This window comes from Electrona antarctica (genome assembly GCF_951216825.1).
Source record: "Electrona antarctica genome assembly, chromosome: 23".
Lineage (NCBI taxonomy): Eukaryota > Metazoa > Chordata > Actinopteri > Myctophiformes > Myctophidae > Electrona > Electrona antarctica.
Window position 1 is genome coordinate 1,452,721 of NC_136804.1, and position 17,799 is coordinate 1,470,519.

The window sequence follows — 17,799 nt, forward strand, 5'->3', positions numbered from 1 at the left end:
CTGGCAGTTTTGGTTGACAAACATAGCAGTCAGTTGTGATAGCTTGATGCTACACAGACCATGCTAATGCTAAAGCTAATGTTGACAGCCTGACTGCGTGCGTGCTTACAGGAGAGAGCACGGGAGCAGACACTAGTCCGAGATGCGTCCGCATGTCGGACTAATGCTCCGTCGGATTTACATGCGGTCCCCGGAGAGAGAGCTCTCGCCTGGGTGTGTGTGTGTGTGTGTGTGTGTGTGTGTGTGTGTGTGTGTGTGTGTGTGTGTGTGTGTGTGTGTGTGTGTGTGTGTGTGTGTGTGTGTGTGTGTGTGTGTGTGTGTGTGTGTGTGTGTGTGTGTGTGTGTGTGAGAGACTGTGTGTTGAGTTGTGTTTATGATTTTGTTTCCCTCTTCCATGGCATTTGCAATAAAGCAAGCATTCTCCCATGTTGATAAGAGTATTTAAAACTTGAAAAGCAGTGGTTCTGATTGAACCAGTGGTCCGGGGACCACCAGTGGTCCCTGAGGGGGTTCCAGGTGGTCCCCAGCTAAATGGAGAGTTGGTAACCAAATGAACCCTTATAAATCTTGAACTCTTGAGAGTGTAAAATGAAACCAAGTGTGTCCATTTGGTTCAATTTTACACTCAAGAGTTGAATTTGTTAAACAGCTGCGTTACTTAAGTTAATTTAAGTCTACACAATTAGAGAACTTAGAAAACATGTTATTTTGATCAACACGGCCTGTTATCTCTCCTAATGGTAGGCCTAACAACAAAAAAATCGTCCCGCATAGCGGGACATAGCACCTCCATTATTAGTCAAGCTCCCTTATAGCTCCCCCAGTAAAAATGGTCTGGAGCCGCCACTGCTCACTGGCCCCTTGCACCGAGTGGCGCGCTATGAGCTTGTAGATCTGCTATTTTTAATACATAATGCTAACACCAAAAAAGTATCAATACCGGATATAGAAATACTCTGTTACAAGTAAAAATCCGGAATCCAAAATGTACTTGGGTAAAAGTACTAAAGTATGTAGTAATGTACTGAAAGTACCAAAAGTAAAAGTACTCATTGTGCAGAATGTCCAATTGGCAATTTCAAGTTTTCAATTGCCTAAAACTCTTGAAATAGCACAAGGCAAAGGTGAACAACATAATGACAATATAAGGTCTAAATGTTCCACCAATGGTCAAAGACATAGTACTCTGAAGACGATCTTGCTCTCCTATCAACCAACCACAACAACATGCAGGCTAAAAGTGACAGGCTAAAACAACTCTGCCAGGCAGGTTGGACTCGGTATCAACAACTCCAGAACACAAGTGTTGTGTGTCAACTCCACCCTCACACAACCCCTCATTATTGATGAGGAACCACTTGAGCTTGTGGAAGACTTCACCGATCTGGGCAGCCTCCTCAGTAAGGACAGCGGGGCATGGAAGGACATAAAGGCAAGGCTGGGAAAGGCTCAGGGTGCCTTTTCCCCCAACTCCGTTCCATCTGGAGGTCAAAGCAATACAGCTGTAAGAGCCATAGTGGGGGTTAACGAGTCCTATCCAATGCACCTGTGTGATATTAGGAGGTTAACATGACCTGTAGAATGCAGCTCTGGGTTCTGAGTTAATTGTATTAATGAGCCTTAGCCAATGGGATGCTCCTTGCCATGTTGATTAGCAACTCATATTGTCTGGGGGGTTTGCTGGCAGTGTGAAGTGAAGCAGCTTTGGAGCAACACAGTTTTTGACCACACATACACACACAGAAAGGAAATAAGTTTTTGTATTGTTTTTTGATCAAAGTAAAGAACCTTTTTTTTGTACAATACTGTGAAGAACTCCTTTTGTGCGTCAAGCTTTTGCCCTAACCATAGACTGCTACATTTAAGTGTGCAAACTTAAAGAAGAGGAAGTTTGCCACTACAACAGCCTTGAAACCAAGATGCTCCTATACAAACAGCAACGTAAAGTCTGTTCTGCTGTACGGCTCCGAGACCTGGCGAGTAATTGAATCAGACGTGAGGAAAAATGTAAGTGTTCCACAACCGACGCCTCCGGCGAATATGCCAGATCTTTTGGCCAAATAAAATCTCTTTAATAATGAACTGTATAAACAAACAGGGAGCCAGAGCATCACCGAGGAGATTTACACATCGACGTCTGAGATGGCTATAGGACATGTGCTGAGGATGGAGCAGGGCCACATCACAAAGGTGGCCTTAACCCTGGGCGGAAACCCCTTTTGGTGTTAGCATTATGTTATGCTTTAGCTATTGAAAAATAGCAGATCTACAAGCTCATAGCGCGCCACCGAGTGGCGCGCTACGAGCTGGTAGGTCTGCTATTTTTGAAAAATCGAAGAAATCAGAAAACTGTCAGGATGTAGAAGACATTTTTAGAATCTGATCTCAGGTCAAAATGGGTTAAGATGGACACCACCAGGAAAGAGAAAACCTGGGAGGCCCAAAAACCACCTGGCGCAGAACTGTGACGCAGGGGCTGGAACAGATCAACCTGTCCTGGGGAGGAGAGGCGCTACATGCTGCCAGGGATGGGATGAAATGGAGAGCGCTCATTGAAGCCTTATGTCCCATAGCCTAGGGGACGAAGAGGAGTAAGTAATGGTACTCGGAAAAACTGATTGACTTGACCAATAGTCATGGTCATTTTTATCTTGACTGCGGTCGAGGAAGATGACGAGAATAAGCAGTTCACTAAGTCACTAACAAGTCACCTGGAAGATGGGACAAAATTGACTGTATTGATTTTTTTAATAGATTTAGAGTTGTGAATTAAAATTGACTACTGAATTAAAAAAAAAAATCACACCCGTGTGAAGTAAGTGGTGCAACTCCGTGTGGCGGTCCCCGGGGGCTCCCCGGAACTTCCAGACCCGCAGGAACGCACCCAGGGTGCCGGCCCGGTTTCCGGCAAGCCACCTCGCGTCCGAAACGGTTGATAAATGACAGAGTTACCGTGTGGGGGTCCCTCTACTGTACTGTACTGTCACTGTACTGTACTGTCACACCCGAAATCATCATATAGTATTTACAGTTAAAATGTGTAAGGCTGTGCAACAGTGACACTTGGTTGTGAAAACAAACCAAACGCTATTTTCGTGCTCGGACAGACCCAGCCATGGACCCAACCAGGGACAGTGAGGGGCGCTCTTATCATCATACATCATCTCATTCTGGCCAATCGCAATTTGCGTCCTCACTTTTCCGTCTTCACTTTTGTCTTCAATGTTTGTGTGTTTACGCAAACCCGGAAAGCTGGGCATAGGAGGGATTAGCGCCCCTCAAAAATGTTTACCGTGACTCTACAGATTTTTTTTTTTGCTGTATTGTATTGAGTTTAAATTGCCTGTATTGAATTAATTTAAATGGACTTTTGAGTTTAGAATGACAGATTTAAGATTTTACTGATTTTGAGTTTTTATGCCACCACCGGCGACAGCCGTGGCATTGTTAGTCACTATGATATCATGTTCTCGTGAACATGATATCTCAGGGACGCCTGGAGGGAATTTAATCACACAGATGTTACATAAACGTCCACTCAGCCTCAATGGCGAGGAACAGAATATGGCCGTCGAAGTTCAGGGTCACTGTGAGATCACCAAAAAGCATGTTTTCTTTGGACCCAACTCAAAATGTAATTCATTTAAAAGTAATTATGATGGCCTGGGTCGTGGCTCAGCGGTCCAGGCCTCTTGGCCTGGTAGTCCGAGTCTGGCAGTGTGCCGCGGGTTCGACTCCCGATCCCGACGGCCTTTACTGCATGTCACTCCCCCATCTCTCTCCCTCATTTCCTGTCCAGCCTACTGTCTGACCCTCTATAAAAAATATAAAATAAAGGCGAAAGCCGCAAAAAAAAAAGAAGAAAAAAGTTATTATGACAAGATTTCACACAAAAGTATAATAGTGTAACATTATTAAATTATAAGATTGTGTTGGTCAAGGATCAAGGCCACGATAATCTGGGGGAAACAATCAGACATGTCAATATAGTAACATGCATACAACAAGCATACATTTTCAAATTCCTTCACTACACTGGGTGTGACAGACATGGATGTAAACATCAACGGGTTGGTTGGTTGGCGGCACACAACCAAGTATTTGTAGTTTATTATTTCCTTATTAACCCATTCATGACGGGAACCCCTTTTGACGTTTTCAGGATTATGTTATACTTTAGCTATCTACAATAGCAGATCTACAAGCTCATAGCACGGCTTGTAGATCTGCTATTTTTGAAACAATTGTGAAAATGTGGCGCAAATCTTTGAATATATATGGGGGGGGGGGGTGTCCATGGAACAACATATTTTCAGATGGGAGGTCGGCGGCCAATTACATATAATTGTTGAGGTCCTTGACATTAAATAGTTTGAAAACCACTTATATAGAAACATAGGCTTTTCAGAAAACTGTCATGATTTAGAAGACATTTTGTAGAATCAGTTCTCAGTCCTGGCCTAACATCGACATTTTAAAAAAGTCTAAAAAAAAGTCTTCTAAATCCTGACAGTTTTCTGAAAACTGTATCAGTGGTTCTCAATATTTCATGTCAAGCACCCCAACAATTATATGTAATTGGCCACCAACCCCCATCTGAAAATGTTGTTCCAGAAACCCCCCCCAAAAGATTTGAGTTAAAAATGTTCGCTCTGAAATATTTTTCAAAAATAGCAGACCTACAAGCTCGTAGCGCGCCACCGAGTGGCGCGCTACGAGCTTGTAGATCTGCTATTTTTCAATAGCTAAATTATATCATCATCATCATCATCATCATCATCATCATCATCATCATCATCATCATCATCATCATCATCATCATCATCATCATCATCATCATCATCATCATCATCATCATCATCATCATCATCATCATCATCATCATCATCATCATCATCATCATCATCATCATCATCATCATCATCATCATCATCATCATCATCATCATCATACTATAATTCAGTCAATGTCTGTCTGAATGTGTGTCTGTCTGTCTGTCAGAAACACCGCCGTATCTCCTCACTGCCTGCACCAATCTCTCCCACTTTTCACACAGGCATTGACCATAATAATATTGGAGGTCTTAACGAAGCCCTTTTTCCAATTTAACAAATTATAAATTAATAATGAATTTATTAGTGAATTAAAAATGCGATACGCACCCAGGGCGCAGTACCCCCCACGGCCACAAGGAGGGGGGGCAATATCTCACAACGGGTAAGGGCTAGTAATGTTTAAAACACCAAAAGGGGTTCCCGCCCAAAATGTGTTAAATCAGACGAAGCTATGGCACGCTGCACAGAAAGATCCTCCAAGGAGGACACTAATGGGCTTCAGTCCTACTCAAGGATTTGGCATCATGTACTGCTGAGCAACCACTAAATCATACAGTGTCATACAGGACCGCCCAAATTGATATGTACTAGACCACGGACGACCCATTTGGAAAGATTTTGTGCCCAGAAACCCCACATTTGTTGTTGGATGAGATTTAGTGCATAATTCTGCAAATTGCTCTACTGTACGACATGTACAGTAGGTGTAGACTAGAGAGAGAAACCTATGATAATTCTTACACGTTCTCTCACTGGGATAATGGCTTCTACCTCGTCAAATTAACCACTTTCAACCGGGTGTCCGTATTTTTGGGCATGTCGCTTTTCTTTTTGTTTTCTTTTAAAAATGTAAAAAGAAAAGCGACAAAAATAACACATCCACGTGGTCACAACATGTGACGATGTGATGCATTGTGACGTTGTGCCATTAAACATGTTTATTAAGTGGTGCAACCACTTAATTACGGAGCTTTGTGTGTCTCTGGCTGCCTGGCCGTGTCTGTCCGAGCACGAAAATAGCATTTGGTTGGTTTTCAAAACCAAGTGTCACTGTTGTGCAGCCTAACACACACATACATATTAACTGTATATATGATGATTTCAGGTGTGACAGTACAGTACAGGGACAGTACAGTAGAGGGACCCCCTGGGGACCCCCACACGGTAACTCTGTCATTTCTCAACCGTTTCGGACCTGGGGCGGCTCGCCAGGAACCGGCCCGGCCCCCTGGGCGCGTTCCTGGGGGTCTGGACCCCCGGGGACCCCCACACGGTAACTCTGTCATTTCTCGACCATTTCGTTCCTGCGGGTCTGGTAGTTCCGGGGACCCACACGGAGTTGCACCACTTACTTCACACGGGTGTGATTTTTTTGTATAATAGCGCTTAAGCCACTTAAGTGGTTAAACTATTTCTCTCATTGCTACGGACCCCCCCCGGCAAGGACCCCTGCAGGGTCTCTGGACCCCACTTTGAGAACCATTATGCCACCAGTGGGGACACACACCAGTTAAACTTGAGCAAAAAAATAATAAGCGACTGTTCATTTTCTCCATTCTATCTCATTCTCTGTGAGAGCTCAATTGACAGACTAAACATTAGCATAATTGTATTAGCATAATTGTAATCCGCTCTAGCCTGACCAGTTGGATGTCACTGCAGACTTGTTTTTTCCCATGTTGTTCTGAAATACATCAGTTTTAGTCATTCTTTTGGATAATTTAGTTATTGTCATATTTTAGTCATCTGAAATGTATTAGTGTTAGTCTAGTTTTGGTCTAGTCTACTAAATATCGTAAGATTTTAGTCGACTAAATCTACAGTTGATTTTGTCGACTAAAAGGTGTTTTGGCGAGCCTTGAAGCAGTCGTAATGGCATATTTTGCACTTGGTCGCATGCTGAAAATAGACTATCTACAAGCTTGTAGATCTGCTATTTTCAGAGCGCAACACCCGAACGCAACCAACCCGTAAAACAACTTGTCTTTTACTTCTACTGGATCTCTTCTCCACTAGTCCCTCCCAAACATTTTAGTCTAGTCTTTATTTGTTGATGAAACAAATACATATATTCAGTCTTCGTTTTAGTCATCATAGCTTAGTTTATATTTCGTTTTTACTTGGTTTTCATCAGTGAAAAAGGGTAGCCGACGGACATTTTCAGTCATAGTGTTAGTCGACGGAATCACTTCTGGGTTGCATCAAATTATAGACTGTTACCAAACAGTCAATATTTTTCGCGGCGCCTCAACGTTTTCATCTTCCAGCGACAACAGCCTCATTATGTCACAGCAGGTCATAATTATGGCACAGTAAATCTCTGTGACTTATTGCGCAACGGCTCTTCTCCACCTTGTATCTCCTTGTTTTGTCTGTGGTCTTTCTGAGGACTCTGGGGGAAACGGTAGCATTTTAGAACCCTGACTGTTGTTTTTAACACTTTGTGCGGCCACGCAAAAGTGGGTGAAAATCACTTTCACCTAGAAAATCCATTCTTTTTTTTTTTAAATCAGCTGACTGTGGAGACACATGCTGGAACTTTTTATTTTGAAATGTTTTATAGTTTCTGAGTTATTTAATTTAAACGCCCAATGCATTCTCAATGGCGAAAACACAAACGTTGGCACCACGTATTAAAATATTAAAAAAAAATATATATATATATATATTTTTTTTTTCCAAAGGCGTCCACAGACGTCTTGGGCACTGCACGTGCGGTAATACCAAAGACGTCCACAGACGTCTTGGGCACGTGTTTCATTCTAGAACGCAGAACCCTGACTTTGTAGTTTTGAACAAATACATGTCTAGAACCTTGACTTCCAAGTGTAGAACCATGATGTTCGGCCTTCAAATCCAGTCCTATATACTTCGCTGATCAGAGCAAAGGTCAGCGAGTTATGGCCATCGGTCTTTTTCTTTCTTTTTTTTTGTCCCACGATTTTGCAACCCATTTATTTCACCCAGTGTCAATTATCTAATGTAATCCTGGGCGCTACACTTCCTCTGCCAACCCAAGGACTGTCTAAAGAGGACGAGACGCGAAGACGGTACGGGCGGCGCCATGTTGCTTATGGTGCTCCATGGAAGGAAAGAAACATGCGCAATGGGCTCATGCAGCCAACACTTCCGCGTTCAGCTTCCTTGGTCTCAACTGCGCATGTTTCTTTCCTTCCATAAGCAACATGATCTACAAGTTCATAGCGCGCCACCGAGTGGCGCGCTATGAACTTGTAGGGCTGCTATTTTTGAAAAATCGTTAAAATGTGCCTCAAATCTTTCCGAAAATTGTCATGATTTAGAAAACATTTTTTTTTAAATTTCGACGTCAGGCCTGAATGGGTTAAACACTGCTGTAACTCTGCTGTAGCGCCCCATATTTGTGCAATTTGTGCCCCCCGGTGTGATTCTCATGGCCGACACGTGAACATCGTTTCTGCCACGTTACGTTTGTGGTGTTCCGCCAATTTTAATATAGGATGCAAATTTCTAAAACCTTGACTTTGCACCTTTTTAACAAACGGAATTCTAGAGCCCACTAACTTGTGCTGATGCCACCTCCAGCCTGGAACACCCCAGCAGCACAACCACCAGCGTCCCCTACTCCCCCAGCAAGGACCAGCAGACCCCCTCAGGAGGAGGAGGAGGAGGATTGGACGGGAAGAAGAGGCGGAGTCCCAGCTCGGACGGGGGAAGGACCAGCAAGCTGAGCAGGGCGGGAGGCCTGGTGGAGAGTCTCTTCTGGAAGGGAAACGGGACCGGGAGCATACTGGCCTCAGGGCCCGACTCACCCAGACAGGTAAATTATTCTGTCTCGCGTTGTTTTGTATTTGTGTCGTCTCTCTCTCTCACTTTCTCTTAACCCTGGTCCTTTATAGATTTTACACACACAGTGATACTCTGATCAGTCCCTGAAAATGTACATTTGATTTATCTTTACAATGGTAATGTTTTATTGAGTGGTGTAAACCACTCCTACAACTGGCTTTGTTAGTCTGTCTGTCTGTCTGTCTGTCTGTGCAAAAAAAATGAGCATGGTTGATGCTGATTGGTTGATGCTGATTTCATTACGTCAGACATTACGTCAGAACACAGCTGATCAGGCTATATAATACCTTACACCACTCAGTTCACACAGGTGTGATTTTTTCTAATATAAACACCTGCAGAAGAATGGTTAAAGAATAGTTTAAGCAGACCTGCAGATTTCCTTCTTTTTTTTCCCCAGATACATTTTTTGAGTGGTGTAAACCACTCCTATTGAGTGGTGTAAACCACTCCTACAACTGGCTTTTGTGTGCAGAAAAAAATGAGCATGGTTGCTATGTTCAAAATAATTTCTGACGTAATTAAATCACACCCGGGTGAACTGGATGACCGTAGCAACCATGGTCATTTTTTCTGCGCAAAAAAAGCCAGTTGTGAAATCACATCCAGGTGTGATTTCATTACGTCAGATCAGAGCTGATCAGGCTACATAATACCTTACCTTATTTCATTACGTCAGACATTACGTCAGACCACAGCTGATCATGCTATATAAAACCTTACACCACTCAGTTCACACGGGTGTGATTTTTTTTTAACATTGCTTCAACCATGTTTGGTTGTGATTCTGGGGACAGAAAGCAAACCTGTCCCAAATTACATGAGAGATGCGGATGGTTCATGATTTTATTTTTATTTATTTTTAAGGAAAAGAACGAAACTGATAAGACATGTATTTTGGCCCTAAACTACTCGATGCTTTATAAAATATCAGAGGTATTTTGAAATAAATTATTTGACAGACCGAGAGAGACAATGTAAAGATCTAAGAACTATAGAGTCATATGCTCCCCTTAGAACTCTAGAGCAGCAGCGTTCCCAATTAGCCGTGTGATCGATTATTTTTTAGGGAGACCTGTACATAAATACACAATTACATTGTACTGTACAGTGTGCACTGCACTGTACAGTAGTTGGGTCTTCTGAAGATGAATGCATGTACAAGTTTTTCTAAATCCTCCTGAGACACGAGTCCTTTAATTTGTGATATAGTATTAAGGTCGATAGTAGTCTGACTTTGTAATGGTATTAACCCATTTTGAGCGGGAACCCCTTTTGGTGTTACATACATTAGGTTATAATTTAGCTATTGAAAAATAGCAGATCTACAAGCTCATAGCGCGGCACTCTTGAACTTGTAGGTCTGCTATTTTTGAAAAATCGTTAAAATGTGCCTCAAATCTTTCAGAAAATTGTCATGATTTTAGAAAACTTTTTTTTTTTAAATTTCGACGTCAGGCCTGAATGGGTTAATGTGGCTGTTGAAAGCAAGGCTTTTGCACACCTACAAGCGACGGGTGCGTAGGGGAAGGACAACCAAGTGCCCGACGTCAAAACACCCGCACACTGTCTTCAAATGCAGTGAAAACCCTTTTAACATTTTGTGCCCAAAACGTCTGTGGACGTCTTGGGTATTACCGCACGTGCATAGCCCAAGACGTCTGTGGACGTCTTTGAAAAAAAAATATATATATATATATTTTAAATTAAATAACTCAGAAACTATAAAACATTTCAAAATAAAAAGTTCCAGCATGTGTCTCCACAGTCAGCTGAATTATAAAAAATGTGAATGGATTTTCTAGGTGAAAGTGATTTTGGGCAGTTTTGCGTGGGCTCTCAATGTGTTAATAGGGAACCAGCAACGTTTCCGCCTATACGGCCTTCATCAGGCTGTCTTCCAAAAGATAGCCTGCTGCTGGTTCCCTATTAAAGTTTTTCACTGCATGTTGCGGAGTGTTTCTTTCTTTTTCATTAATGTGGCTGTTAAAATTCAGGTCTGAGTCCATGACTACACCAAAAGGTTTTTGGCTTGGGTTCTGTTTTTTCAACATTACCGATTGAAGCCGAGCGCTGACTTTTAAGGGCCTGTAATAAATCACAATCTTTATGCTTCTCTGTCCTGTGGATCACTACGGTATAATGCTAATACCAGAGGTGGGGAAAGTACTCAAATGTTTTACTTACGTAAAAGTATTAACCCATTTAGACCTGATTTTTTAAAAAAAAATCTTTTTAAAATGTATTTTTTTCCTGAAAAACCTCATGTTTCTATATCAGTGGTTCTCAATATTTCATGTCAAGGACCCCAAAATAATAATATGCCGCCGACCCCCCCATCTGAAAATACCGTATGTTGTTCCAGGGACCCTCCAGAAGCAAAGATTTGAGTTCAAAACTAAAAGATTTGACGCACATTTTCACGATTTTTCAAAAATAGCAGATCATAGCGCTCTTGGCGCGGCTATATGAGCTTGTAGATCTGCTATTTTTCAATAGCTAAAGCATAACATAATGCTTAAAACACCAAAAGGGGTTCCCGCCCAGAATGGGATAGTACTGGCCCCGGGCGGTTAGCTCAACCGTCTGGGCACCTAGGCTGCTGAGCCAGCCTGACGGCGTGCCGCGGGTTCGACTCCCGATCTCAACGGCCTTTGCCATGTCTCCCCCCCCCCCACCTCTCTCCCCATTTCCTGTCAGTCTACTTTCAACCTATCAATAAAGGCAGAAAAAGCCAAAGGCCTCACTCAGACCTTTACTGCATTGCTGTATGCTTTTTGGATGAATGTTGTGTAGTGTCATGGCCGCCCCAATGCATTTCCAATGGAAGTCACATGGTTTGTAGTCCACATTTTGGACTACAAGCTGTTGTATGGCTTTCGGCTGTGTTTCGACTGCGCCCCTCCCCCTCATACAACACAAATGTTGTGTCAAACCATGTGACTCCCATTGAAAATGCATTGGGGCGGCCATGACACTACACAACATTCATCCAACAAGAATACAGCAATGCAGTAAAGGTCTGAGTGAGGCCAAAAATAAACTATTATAAATAAAGTATTAATACTGCAACTTATAGTTACAACTTGTAAAAGTCCGGAATTCAAAATGTACTTCAATAAAAGTACAAAAGTATTGGCATCAAAAATCTACTTGGAGTACCAAAAGTAAAGTACTCATTATGCAGAATGTCCCATTTAAAGTTTTCAAATGAGTAAGAGGAATCTTTTGAAAATAGCAGATCTACAAGCTCACAATGTGTCACATCGCGACACATCCTAGATCGGCGATTTTCAAATGGCCGAAATGTATATAGGGCTGAAGTATGTTTTTCTAATAATAATCAGTTTCATAAACAGTTTTCAAATAAATGTAGTGGGGTAAAAGTACAATATTTGGATCCGAGATGTAGTAGAGTAGAAGTAAAAGTACTGAGAATTGGAAATACTCAAGTAGAAGTAAAAGTACTGAAAATTGGAAATACTCAAGTAAAGTACTTGCTCTAGGTCGTACAGTACAAATACCTCAAAATTGTACTCGGGTACTAGCCTGGCTCCAGCCCTGAATCGCTAGCCACGCCCATTAAGAAAATATGTTCTGGCGATTCAGGTCTGGAGTCTCTCCCGACGACGGTGTCGGCTAAGTAGTAAGCTGATTGGCCATCAGCCCTGTCACTCAACAGCGTCAGACAACAAACATGGCTGCCCCCACTGCGGTAACTCACGACCGTATCAATCTGGCTGTTAAATCGTTGATAAATAGTTTCTTTACAGACATGAGAGGTTTTATAAACATCATCATCCGACATATTTTACCGCTTTTGTTTACATGCTAGTAGCGCTCGTTGGCTGTGTTTGTTTGGTTAGCAAACGGGTTAGCCATAGCCACATGATTGACAACAACGTCATCTGCTTTCCTACTATTCTGATTGGTTGGTACAGTATGAACCAATCACCGAAGACTGCCGCTTTGACGACACCCATCCCATAAACTGCTGCCATGGGGAAGGCTTTCAGTCTGAATAATGAAGTGAAACGAAATGAAAATTCAGTGTGTCAGGCTACTCAAGTACAGTACTTAAATCAATTCACTTGGTTACTTTACACCAGGGGTTCTCAACGTTTTTGGCCGGGGACCCCCGGAAATGCTTTGGCAATGTCTCGGGACCCCCGCCCCGCCCGACCCCCAATATAAATTGACTGCTACAATAACCTTAAACCATTTTGGGCGGGAACCCCTTTTGGTGTTTTAAGCATTGTTATAATTTAGCTATTGAAAAATAGCAGATCTACAAGCTCATAGCGCGCGCGAGTGGCGCGCTACGAGCTTGTAGGTCTGCTATTTTTTTTTTTTTTTTTTTTGAAAATAATTTGGGGACCCCCTAAAATATTTTGGCGACCCCCCGAGGGGTCGCGACCCACGGGTTGAGAACCCCTGCTTTACACCACTGGCTAATACCAATACTTTGTTTTGTCTTGTACTTTCTGCTAGGCATCACTGACCCCAGCCTGTTCCATATAGACTGGACATTGGGCCAAACACCCCATGTCATCCGATCTGTGACCTCACAAACCTTGCACTCCGCCTCAATGCCGTCGCCCCCGGTTCACATGGTAAACATGACCGTTTCACACTTCTGCTGCAATGACTTCTGGGGATCCGGCGTCGTTTATAGGAATCCGACAACACTGGCTCTGTTCCCATTACTACCGTGCGTGCCCGTATTTGGGCACAACAGTTCCCGCTTTTTTTTACGTCGCCCTCGGTGATGGACGATTGGATGAAATTCTGCCAGGGGGGTCACGCTATGGTTAAATGGCCTTTTCACAACGGGACATGTTAAATCCACCAAAATACTTCTGGAACTCTCTGGGAAGGGAATTTTCGCTTCAGTTTTTCAATGGCGTTGATGATTTTCTATCCCTGGTTGAGGCCCAACTTCTGGTTCCTGTATTTGGTTAGGTGACCAGGAAGCTGCCTCTGATTCATGGGAGTTTGAACATTGAAGGACCCGTCGACACCATGGACTGTAAGAACTAAACATCAGTTATATGAAGATCTAACGCTCGGCAGTTCGCTATGGGACGCGTCCAATCTTGGGCGCGGACAACAGAACATGCCTCGCTTATATCTCTTATATAACCACGGTTACTGCGTAACCTCCAGTTATCCTGCTCTCGTTTATTCTTCTCTCTCTCGCTCTCTCTCTCTCTCCCTCTCTGTGTGTCAGTCTTTTCTCTCTCTATCCATGTTCTGTGGATGCCTTCCTCTCTCCATCCAGCATGCCTGTGTTCAAAGTGCACTTAACCCTTTACTTATTCCCTCTCTCACTCTCACTCTCTCTTCCCCTCTCCTCCCTCTCATCAACTCCAGACCAATGTCTCTCCATATTACCAGGCCCAGCCAGGGCCTGTTGGTACAAGGGAAGTTATCGATCATACCAGACAGACAACACACAGACACTCGTCTCTATTAAGCTCGTTGCATTTCAATGAAGCAAGAAAATCAGGGCTTTTTCGAGGATCGTTCCCGCCATTTATTTCTCCTTTGTCTTTGTTTTTAAATGTTGCAAGAAACGCAAAAACAATTATTTGTGTGTCAGGACTTGCATCCGAGACGGAATTATTATTATTATAATTATTGTTATTGTTATTATTATTACGATGGTGTTGGATATTGTTTGTTTTGTTGGGTTATTTTTTGGTTTTTGTATAATAATTTATCATTTCCTAAGTGATTGTTGCTGTTTTTTTGTTTTGTTTTTCTTTTCTAACATAGTATCAAGTTGAACTAGAGACATTTTGAGCAACAAAAACATATTACGGCATTTTTTTGACAAAAGAAGTTGAACGTATTATGACAGAAGTTTGTATCGTTTGAAAGGTGTACATACGTTTTATTATTTTTGTATTTATTAATTTTTGTCCCCTTTTTACTAAAAATAATTAGCTAAAAGATGGTGTGTTTTAATAGAGGCCTATGTTTCATAATCTTGTAGAAATGGACCCCATGGTCTCACAGGTTGGTTGTAGCTAATGAACCTTTTAGTGCAGGACTGCCATGGAATGTCTGTAAAGCAGTGGTTCTCAAAGTGGGGACCCCCTCGAAGGGGTTCCAGGCAATGATTCGAGTTAAAAACGGCCGCTGTGTAAGCATATGTTCAAAGGTATGCGCCACATTTTCACAGTGCCTCGCGGTGAGCTTGTACATCTGCTACATTTCAACATTTTGAAAAAGTGTTTGAAAATGTTTTAACTCATTCAGTGCCACCTGGTGGACACCAGTTTTGGCCCTCGTTGCCAACCAAAGCCCATTATAAATAAAAGAAAGAAATTGAAATGCTATTGTGCATGTCATGTGAATGTCATCACCTGCACACCAGAGTAGAGGAATTTTCAAAATGTGGATAAAAAAATAAACGTCCATAGGCGTCACATGGCAACGAGGGCGTCACGGGAAAGGCGCCCGAAGGCGTCCCGTGGCATGGAATGAGTTTTAATAGTTTTGAATTTCCCTAACGCAAGTCTTCTCTTCTGGGGGTCCCTGTGGCACAAAACTATTTACCATGGAGTCTAATTTGGTCTGCGGCCAAATATTCATCAATTTGGGGGACCTTGGCATGAAAAGGTTTGAGAACTACCGATTTAGTCCATTTAGGCCTGACCTCGAAATTTAAAAAAATTCTTCTAAATCCTCCAGTTTTCTGAAATAAATATTTTCACGATTTAAAAAAAATAGCAGACCTACCAGCTCGTAGCGCGCCACTCGGTGGCGCGCTATGAGCTTGTAGATCTGCTATTTTTCAATAGCTAAATTATAACGATGTTTAAAACACCAAAAGGGATTCCCGCCCAAAATGGGTTAGAAGGCATTTGTAGCATCTAGCTCGGTTAGTAAAGCAGTATATTATTTTTCATTTCAAGGACCCCCAGTTTTGGTATGCATTTAGCCACAGGCCCTCACAACTCTGAGGCCCCTTTTCCACCGGTTGGTTCCCAATGGGAACCGGTTCAGTTCTTTTTGGTTTTTGGTCCATGAGCCAGAGCTCCAAAATTGAAACGTTAATTATGAATTGAGTGGGCAAAGTCATACCTATATTAGATTGTTATCACCATTAGACTTCCCCAATTGAGTACTTACACGAAGACAATGATTTATTGTATTACAAATTTTACATTTTTAAATATGCAAATGAGGCATTATGTAGGAAAATATGCAAAATAATCGAAAATATGAAAAAGCTACTACTGTGGAAGATTATCATCTATTAATTTACTTGTATTGATCCTATAAACAATTTAATATAGGGTATAGTTTGCCCACCAATTTTGGAGCTCTGGCTCAAAAACCAAAAAGAACTGAACCGGTTCCCATTGGGGAACCAACCGGTGGAAAAGGGGTCTGAGAGTGTACAAACGGTAAGGAACCCTTACAGGTCACAGACTTGTTGTCCACCGGAACCATAGAGTATATAAAAGGATAGAGACTGAACTGGCGCGAAGCTCCGCCCCCCCAGCTATTCATGTCAGTGGAAGTTGCTCAGTGGCGTTTTGAAGCACCCGGAAGACTGCCGGAAGTACCGTCTCAGAACGTCTACTTCCGCATTTGACCACCAAATTTTGGTGGTCAAATGCGGAAGTGCAACCGAGCGCTCAATGTTAAAGCCCAGCTGCACGGGGTTTCCCGGTCATGAATCCACGGGTCCGCCTGTAGTCCCTCCTCCTACCACTAGGGAGGAGAGCTTCAACGTTGAATAGCCTCACTGGCCCCTTGACCGGAACTCACTTTGAGAACTGCTGAGGAAGAAAAGGATCGTATTGAGATCGTTCTGTGAAATCAGGCCCCCTGGTGGTTTAGTGTTGTAATAGGAGAGGGCCCACATTCCTGTTGCCTGTGGTTCACCCCTTTAATCACACTTCTTCCAATGTTCAATGTTCTTCCAATGTTCACTTTATCTTCCAATGGGCTAAGTAAGAAAGACTGGTTGAAGCTCAGTGCGATTATGATTGTTGAATGTCTGGAGTGAAAGTGAAACCCGAGTTCCTTTGAAATGCCTTCAGTTGCTATATGTGCGTAGTTGAAATCGGAGATTATCAACTGTTCCCAGTGCAATGTTTATCTTAACACAGTATTCAGAAAGGTGGTACTACTCGCAAGGCTATATCAGCCTTTCTACACCAAATGTCTTCGCCGAACATATAGCAGATGGCAAAATGTTCACCAACTTCCCCCCAGAATAGAGACACTATGGGGGTTTGTGTGGTAAAGGCAGAAAGTCGTTAATACTCAAAGAAATTGAAGGTATTTTGGAGGCGTTTAACTTTGGTTTGACCCAGTGTGAGGTTTTCTGAGTGTCGTGCCGACCTGGTACTTTTCAGCTGCTTTGGCGGAGACAGCCAGGGTTCAGTGTTATCTCCAAGCTACTGTATATCTCGGCACTAATGAACACTTCACATTGATTCATCTACTGCGTATGATAACCATTCATGAGATCTCTTATCATGTAGGTGATTTACGTGGTCTTAATTGCCTGTTCTAATTGGCAATAAAGAGGGGAAAAAACCCCAAGATGTAGCAACATTAGCACCTATGAATGAATAGGCTCTATGCACAAATAATGACTCTTCCTACTTCCAGGCGCGACACAGTTTTCCGCCCCCACGAAGGGGGCGGAAAGCTTAGAGTATATATATTAATATATATTCTAAGCTTTCGCCCTATAGTTTTAGACCGACGGAGGGGCGCCGTCTCAAGCGAACTTGAGCCACGGGAGAGACCACAGAGCGAGCTAAAGTGAGCCGAGTTGCCATGTCGAACGTTTGGGAAGTTCACTTGAGCCGGCTCAGCCCCGTTAAGAGTTGTGACCCGATAGGAAGAGAATAGTAAATCCTCGCCCATCCTCGAACACAGCAGAGCACTCGCTACCGGTGTTGTTTTTGGCAGCAAATTTAGATTTTGGTTTTAGTCATTGAATTAGTCATGAATTAGTTATCATTTAGTTTGCCACATTTTAGTCACCTGGAATGTCTTAGTGTTAGTCTAGTTTTAGTCGACTAAATATCGTAGGATTTTAGTCGACTAAATCTACAGTTGATTTAGTCGACTAAAATGTAGCTTGGCTGGCCTTTTTTTCACT

General features: G+C 42.6%; 1 protein-coding gene across 2 annotated transcripts in view; it reads left to right on the forward strand.

The window, feature by feature from the left end:
• The window catches only part of atxn7l1 (ataxin 7-like 1), a 76,756-nt gene extending 63,425 nt beyond the window's left edge, over window positions 1–13,331 (forward strand). For both annotated transcript variants that reach the window (XM_079494669.1, XM_079494670.1), the window contains 2 exons: window positions 8,400–8,634; window positions 13,155–13,331. In XM_079494669.1, coding sequence (XP_079350795.1) covers window positions 8,400–8,634; window positions 13,155–13,184 — 265 coding nt within the window. In that variant the 3' untranslated portion in view covers window positions 13,185–13,331. The remainder of the gene's footprint in view (window positions 1–8,399; window positions 8,635–13,154) is intronic.
• Window positions 13,332–17,799: the final 4,468 nt, after the last annotated feature.